The sequence below is a fragment of the Convolutriloba macropyga genome, chromosome 14, assembly GCF_964194025.1.
Source record: "Convolutriloba macropyga chromosome 14, txConMacr16.3, whole genome shotgun sequence".
NCBI lineage: Eukaryota > Metazoa > Xenacoelomorpha > Acoela > Convolutidae > Convolutriloba > Convolutriloba macropyga.
In genome coordinates this window covers 20,761,681-20,770,185 of record NC_134481.1, presented here as the reverse complement: position 1 = coordinate 20,770,185, position 8,505 = coordinate 20,761,681, and the positions used below count along the sequence as shown (strand labels likewise).

The 8,505-nt window shown below is 34.1% G+C and overlaps 1 protein-coding gene across 1 annotated transcript in view; it reads left to right on the top strand.

The window, feature by feature from the left end:
* Positions 1–5,928, top strand: part of LOC142352879 (excitatory amino acid transporter-like) — a 44,457-nt gene extending 38,529 nt beyond the window's left edge. The window contains exons 4-5 of the mRNA XM_075405035.1: positions 4,781–4,973; positions 5,528–5,928. Of these exons, the coding sequence (XP_075261150.1) occupies positions 4,781–4,973; positions 5,528–5,802 (468 nt within the window). The 3' untranslated portion in view covers positions 5,803–5,928. The remainder of the gene's footprint in view (positions 1–4,780; positions 4,974–5,527) is intronic.
* The last annotated feature ends 2,577 nt before the right edge of the window (positions 5,929–8,505 follow it).

Genomic DNA, 8,505 nt, shown 5'->3' with positions numbered 1-8,505 from the left:
AACCGCGAGCATGACTTAAATTCTTTAAGGCGCCAACCAAAACGGATATTTCGTATGTTTACCTTCATCAATAAGATCTAGAAAATATATCTCGACTCTATACTACTGATCGGAATTACACGGTCGAGGAGCGAAACTGCCCTTCAAAGCTTCCACGCATGAGTTAATATAGTCAACTAGCAGGCCCGCATGAAAAAAAAATTAGGTCCTTGCCATTATAGCCACCCCCAGCTTAGTGGTCATATAACGTATACTCCTCTGATTGTAAATATATCATAATGGCACATAATGGGGGCTATACTTAGGTGCTTAATGGGGGGGGGTAGAATAGGAAAGAACCAAAATGATCAACTAATAACTGCTTTTAACTAATTATTGAAATTTAGTCATCTAACTAATCCAAAAAGTTGCGCTCTGCCTTTAATCCGTATATTCTACTTAAAAAAACATTGCCGGCAGATTGCCGGAAAATAGCCGCGGTAGACGCTTGTGGCCTTCCATGGAATTGAAACAACTAAAGAAATCAGATAGACCGATTGACCACCAGTCCTTTAATAGACCACTAGACTTTTTGGGTTAGATTCGGACTGTCATTTTTATGAGACACATAAGCTGTATAAGGAAAAAGTCCTAAAAGAGCTTTTTCAAATTTAATAATCTATATCAAAAACTCGAGACGCTATACTCAAAAATAAGGGTATTTAATTTTGGCACTAATTGGATACACACTTTTGATCTTTAACCAGTAAATGTTCATAAAGTTTAAAGTTCATTAGGTGATTTCAGAAGTCATTTTTTGAGTGATATAAGTCACGTAATCAACCTAAAAGCAGAACAAATGACGTCACGTACACAAATGTTATCTGCTAAGCATTAGAAGCCACTAAAAGTCAATTCCAAGAAGTCAGGTCGTAAGAATCATCGATGGAGACGAAGTGTAAAAAAAACAGCAATGTCTCCAATAATCGCCGCTATCGCTTTGCCGCTGTTAATAAAAAACTAAGTGAGAAAATTAAATGACAGAAAATTATTAAGAGAAAGTTGTTTACTGATTTTACCCCTGTTTTGAAGTTTGAAGACACGGAGTTGAACAAAAGTTCTTTCCTAATTATTTGTTTCTGGAGACAAAATATTTCCTACCGTTATTACATTAACGTACGAAAATTGCATTTATTGTCCCAGCTGATCATATCTGCTACAAATGGTCATCGGAAAAAGTTTAGATCTATTCTGTTCCCCCCCCCCCCCCCCCAGCTTACTGAGCATAAATCTTTTATGACCCCCAGGCGCACATGCTATTTTCTTACATAGTAACGTGCTGTATAACAACATATAATTTGTAACTGGGGGTTATAAAAAACACTGGGGGTGAAACAGAATAGATCCAAAAGTTTAAGTTAGGAAAAATCAAAGTTTTATGAAAAATTATGATATTGAGAAGATACGTCATTATTCTGCTACAATCATTTATTGTGCTAAGGAACATGCATTACTGAAATTTAGTAAATTTGAATCTATGGAAGCGCACACAAAAACGGAAAATAACAGGCCAGAGACAAAAAATGATAAACACTTGCTCAAAAAACGTATTTCAGTGACATCCGAAAGTAAAGACAAAACCACATCTCTCAAGCTTTCCAAAAGCAAAAGTATTCTGTTGACCGTAGACTCAATGAATGGAAATAGCAATTTTCATGTATTAAAAGCGAAAGAGCTTTTTTTGAAATTTTATCTGCTATGTTTTTTTCACTTTTATCAAACAACTTTACCTTAAATCTAAGACTCGCCTAATCTTTTTTTGCTATGGTGGCTGTTTCAGAACTAATATTCTAGCTCAATTTAAAACTGATGTATCTCAATTTTTGTTCCCCCACCCCTTGAGGGTGGACGAATTATATTCTCAATTGGTTCTCAATATATTCGTATTTTAATGAGTCAATTTTGACCGATCGATATATTCATCGTAGAGAGTTTTGAGTGTTATCATTAAAAAGCCCGTCCAGCGTAGAATATGGAATTAATTTTTTTTTTATTTCGTTTTCTAGAGCGGGTTATCGTGGTTTAGATTTTTGTGACAATTATACCGATTTTCCGATTCTACCGATATACCGATTCTTCCCAATTATACCGATATTCACCTTTTCCGGAATATTTGCCTTAAATTTCGTCAATTTTGCTAAAACATTTAAAAATTGTTAACAATATTACTGTTGATATTAATTTTAAAGAAAAGAATGTATTCTTGACAATTCTGATTTAATTTTTTTGGCTAAAATGTTGGCTAAATTTTTTTTAAAAAAACAGCCTGTTTCATCAAAAAAATTCCGAATTAGGCATTCTTTAGTCCGTTTTGATTAAATTTGCCGGAAGTACAACCCAAAAAGAACTAACACAAACATTGCTAACTTTAATCTATGATTATCAAAAACGCAGCTTTTATTTTGCTCATTTAGCTAATAAATTATCGAGATCTATAACATTCGAAACAATTGAGTGTTTTTAATGGACGAACACCAAGAGCAAGGCTGGTTTTGGACCAATCTTGGACTGTTACAATTCGAAAAAAATCTGTCTTTTTTATGTTAATTACAGAACAGAACATTTTGAAACCAAGCTCGCTGTTGATAGGTCCAAATAGATTCCCAAGCAGTTTCAAATTAATGTATCTATTTTCTTTTTTTAAAAAAATTATGGTCATTTTGACTTTTAAAATACTCAAAATATTTGATTTTTAAATAAACAATGGCTCAATGAATTTTGCGACTATTCTCTTACTTTGGTCAACTTGTAGCTTAGTGTCAGCAAAGAAAGAATGCTTCGTCTTCACCCCGTTCAACTAATTTAAAATTTAATCTTTTTTGCGGTTTTACGAGTTAAGTTATTGTTTTCTGGCTTTGATGCTACTAGGTTTCTGATGCTATTTTTTTTAATTTTTGCTATCTTACTTCGAATTTTTGTTCCTTTTGTTCTATGTTTCCTAGTCTCGTTAATTACAGGTCACATACGACATTAATGTTTTTGAGACAAAAGGCAAGTGTTCAAAATCTAACGTTTTTAAAGAATTCGTTATGAATTTACTGGTTTCGACACTGGTTTTTCGCAAAAAAAATTAAATAAAATTTGACTTTGTCTAAATTGGCGTTTTTTTTTCAGACATGACATATCTGAATAATTACAGGTCTTAAGCGATTCCTTTGGACAAATAAACGAACATATTTAATTATTTTTTTTGTAGCTAATGGCTTTCATGACTTCGAAAATAATTGTTTTCGAAAAATAAAAAAATTATTACATAATTTTGCCTTTTTTTTCTGTGTCTATTTGTTACCAAATCTCATCAATGAGAGGTCTCATACAACATTTTTGGCGTTCAAGTAGGGCTCAATTAAACATATTTTGTTGGGCAAAATATGGCTTTACGGATTCGACAGCGTTTTCTGGCATGTTTTAATTGAAATTTTGTTTGTTGTCTCTATTTGCGGTGTTTTTTGTTACCTCATAAAAGATTGAATAATAACAGGTCTTAATGTTTTCGTATAGAGATGTATGTGTTCATAAACAAGTTGGATATTTTCAAGTTCTATCTTATGGTTTTCATTACTTTGAAGTTAATTGTTTTTAAAAATATAAGTCATTTTTTTTAATTTTGCTGTTTTTTGTTGTTTTGTCTAATTGTTACCGAGCCTGATAATGGAATGATCCCATATCCTTTTAAGTGAGTTTCAAGTTTTTTGGTTTAGTGTAAATTTCATCTGATGCTATTTTGACCTTGCTAATAAGTTATTCAACAAAAAATCGACAATTTTTCGGATGTAATTAAAGTTTGTTGCTACTGTTGTTTGATTTTGTTCGTCTTGACTTGCTTTCTTAATAATGGCTGATCTCATCAATCTAATCCGGCATTTTTTTACTCAACTGAGTTATTTTTGCGTTGGAGGCGATCTTTTCATACACATTTTTGAATACTTGAATTTTTGTGGGTTTTCTATCTGTTCCTCATTTGGTACACATTTATGCCAAAAATATGGATGAGCGGGGTCGGAAGTTCATGTGCAAGCGCACATTACCGAGCCTCCTTGTTTTCTATAAATTTTTTGATTTTCAGTACTTAATAGGATATTTAATGACGCAAAAACTTGAAACTCGAGATTACTGATAATTAAGTCTCTTCAATTCTATTTTTGAATGCTTTTCTATTTTGTAGTTTAGTGTTCTGTAGTTCAGAAAGTGGAATGATTTTTCGGAGAGCGATTATTGAGTGCTTTTCAAAGAGAATTTTTTCTATCTCTCCTCAAAAGATATCGATCGACCAGAACTGATTTAATAAAAGTCAGGCTCCTGTAAAGGTTTAAAAACCCACTTCATGAGGATTGGGCAGGTTGGACAAAATCTCTTCTAAACAATAAGAATGTATGGCTACACTTTTTTTGTCAAGACTTAACCCCAAAATCTATTTAACATGTAAGCACGCTAGTGAGTTTCAGCACTGAAGGTTTCAATTGTCAAGAAATTTAAACTCAATGAAATATAATAAAGCTTATCAACATTTCATTTTTCTTGACCCATATGAGGATCTAACAATTTAATTTCTGAAGCCCCTTCCTCTCCTATTAAACGTTCTCTCATAAGCTTTTTTCATTAGCTTTTGTGTACACTTCGGAAACTATTTTTTTTAAAGAATTCTTCGTGAACAAAAAGCGCAAACTAACAGGTTTGCCAGCGTTGAAGGTAGTTTATATGCACGGTCTTTAATATTGAATAATTGACGAATCTGTCGTAGGTAGTCAAGTTCATGTTGCCGGTGGGCGCGGCCATTAATTGCGACGGGATCCCAGTGTATGAGGCCGTAGCCACAATGTTTGTAGCCCAGATGCATGAAGACACAGGAATGGTACTGAACCCTCCTATGATCATAAATATCATGCTGACTGTTCTTGCAGCATCTATCGGAGCTGCAAATGTCACCAACACAGGTAAAACTCTGAATTCTGGGAAACATGAGGTTATATTGAAATGATGAAATTAAAGCGAATTCAACTGCTGAGCGAAATGAAAAGTGACCCACTGGAAGTGTAGCGTGCAAACTATCAGATAAACTTAATCGAGCTGTTTTGATGGGTTCTCTAACGTACGTTTCGTCGCAATTTTTTTTTTCATTTTCTTATCCACATTCTTATACTTTCAACTCAACTCACCTTTAAACGTTGGATCATAATCGATCTTTTTTTGCTAGCGTCAAGGATCACTCTACCTGTGCCTTTTTATTCCTTAATATGTTCTATCCAGACCAAGCAGACCCAAAAATTGTTTGATCGATCCAATGGCACTAACAAAAGTTTTGCACAGACTATTTTCTAAGGTTTGACCAGACCCCCCATCTGAGATTTGACTTGGTCTGATCAGAGGCTTATTAGGTCGCTCACCTAGCCCTGGGTACTTCTGGCTCTTCTTAAAATTTGTGAATTCTGTGTTAAATTTGCAACAATCTGTTAGTCAATTTCAGAGGATTTCTATTTCCATTTTTTAGGTCTTGTGACCATGGTGATAGTTTTCAAATCAGTCGGACTCCCCCTAGAAGCCATCGGCTGGCTATTCACATTCGACTGGCTCTTAGACAGGTGTAGGACAGTCCTAACAATGTCTGGAGACGCATTCGGAGCTGCGATAGTCAGCCGGTTGTGCAAGTTACCGGATGAAGATGATGAAAGCATGGACAACAGTGTTGATAATGAGTTCATGGTTGCCCTCAAAGGCAAATTGTCATCTAGTGTGCCTTTGAGCGGCAGCGAAATGGACATTTGATGACTTAAAACTAATAATTAAGTTGAGTGGTGCTCTGTGAAAGCGAAAATGCGATTATTTGTAAGAAACCCATTTCGCAACGTCGAGTTTTCGACCCCCCTCCCCGCCATTTATTTTGAAACTAAATCCGAGATATTTCTAGAAAATTTGAAATTTTCCGTCCATGTTGCTGCTTCGCTCTTCTTTTGACATCAAGGCTGAAGTTTTCAGAGTTTTTCCCCACAAACGTGGTTGGTTTTTTATCGATTATTTTCAATTTCCGTTATTTCAATTTTCTCCCTATGTTAATGAAAATTACCGCACGGTTATTAGCATTATTCAAGACAAACTTCGCGGGCAGTTACAAAGTTCAAGATAGCATTGGTGTGGGAAAGTTTTCAATAAACTGCGTTGCGGTTAAAACCTTTGCTTATAAATCTTTTTTATTACACTACGAGCTTACGCCACACTTATCACCACTGTTGCTATGGAAACAGTGCTATCAGCTCGAAGTCTTAAAAAAGCCAGAATTTTGCAATCAATTTTCAGCACTAATTTCAGAAATTTAACAGCTTAAGATGTTAATCAAACAACACTCTTGATAATAATGCTCCTGAATGTGACAGTAAGACAGCAGTTAACAAAATAGAAACAAACGAAGTCAAAGTTATTTTTCAAGAAAGTTATTGGTTAAGCCCGAATGACTTTTCCTCTGTTCAATAGATTTGATCAATTCTCACTTTCGTATGAGATTGCGTTATCAAACACCAAATATAACCAACTAACAATGTTTTTGCCTGCTGTTATACTTTGAGTAAGAATCTGTTTAAATTATTGCTGCTTCTATTAGCTGCCCTGAAATTCCCTTCAATGAGAGTGATACGGACTCACTTGACCTCATCTCTTTGAATTTAAAAAAGTCTATTAAAGGAAGTCATTTTTGAGAGAGATCTAAGACGTGTGACTAAAACATTAATCACGAGAGTTGACAAAAAAAATTTCCACTAAGAGTGAAAATTGACGCCGAACACACAATTCAGCCGAAATTCCATGAACGAATGAATAAAAAAGCAAATTTGAACTGATTGTGACGTCATGAATGGATAAGGAAAACCATTTGAAAAACATCTAAAATCCAATAAAAAATCGGATGCGGAAAAAATAAAACAAAGAAAATCAATATCAAAATGCCGCATGTAAACAAAGAACCACTAGCGAGAAAACGAATTTTTGTTCAAACACCGTTTTCTTACTCTATTTTAAAATTAGTGAGTGAAAAAATTTCAAACAGCTAACGAATTTTTGTTGAAACAGCGTTTTCTCACTCAATTTCAAAATTAGTGAGTGAAAAAATTTCAAACCGCAAAACCACTTACTTTTTCGCCCCTTCCTGTTTCGGCGTGACCAAAATCATCACTTCAATTTGACTTCAAAAATCATGAAAATGTGTGAACAGATCTTTAAAAAAAGACAGCGCCCCTATAGAAATCAATAGCTTTGAATTGTCTAAAAACCAAGAGGCCAATAATAGCCTCAGCTATAGCTTTTCGGCTATTAAAAAGACACGACTACGACTGCTTCAGGGGCAATTGATGACTTCAATACTCAATTTCTACGTCAGATTTTTTTTCTGATGCTAACTGATAATAAGACTATAAATTGATGTCACGAGAAATTGCAATCATTGACTTATTTTTTGCAACTAGTTTGATTAGAATTGGGACTTAGATTGTAGTCTTTTCGATGCACTATGATGATTTGCAAATATCAGCTGGTTAAATCAGGCGATTTTTAGGTAGCTTTTGGATGGAGCACATCGAATTTCACCAAGAGCGAACTAATTGAGTTACACAATATTTACCATAATCGCTTTTTTAATTAAGTCCATTAAACTAATTCTCCTTTACCTAATTTGATAGTCTTTGATATAATCATTGTTGCCTTGCTCTGAAAGTTGCAGCTCAATAATTAAATGGCTCTTTTAACGAACTAGAAAAACTTACTAGAAAAATGTTTACAGTTCATTTCGAAACAATTTAATGAAACTCATTTTGTTTATCGAACCGAACTGACAACGCGTAAATGATCGAGATTTACAACCTTGAGCTACAGCTGTCAGTTTTGAAAGCGAAATGATGTCATCAACTAAATAGACCAGATAATAGATTTGTAAATTATTATTCAAACCTAATTCACTTTAATTACTCAACACTTATTGAATTGACTTGGTTATACTTCGATCTTTCTTCAACTACCAGAAGCGAATTTACGATGATGCAAAGATCGACGATACTTTAGAGATAACAGAAGGTTAAAACGATAATTGACAATCTGATATAACTTTTGATTATGTAACTGTGATCCATAAATGTTTTGGCTGATTATCCGGTCACGCGTAACCAAATAGTTTCACTTTTAATTTTTTTCATTTTTGGAGAAGAACCTATTGACAATTTTGAAAATCGGACAAATTAATTTTCTCTGTACGCTGAATAATTCAAGTGAGACATAAATAAGGAGAGAGATAAAAGGAGACAAAGAGAACATAGCTGGTAGGTTATACGAAAAAGCTCTCGTCGTTCCAAAAATCTTCAGTTCTAATGCACAAATTACAAAAAGTAACAGAGCTTAAATAATCAAGGGGATTGGGGGTCCAAACCTAATAACCACCCTTCACATCATAAATTTACTTTTCACGACATACATTTACTTTGGATTTTACCA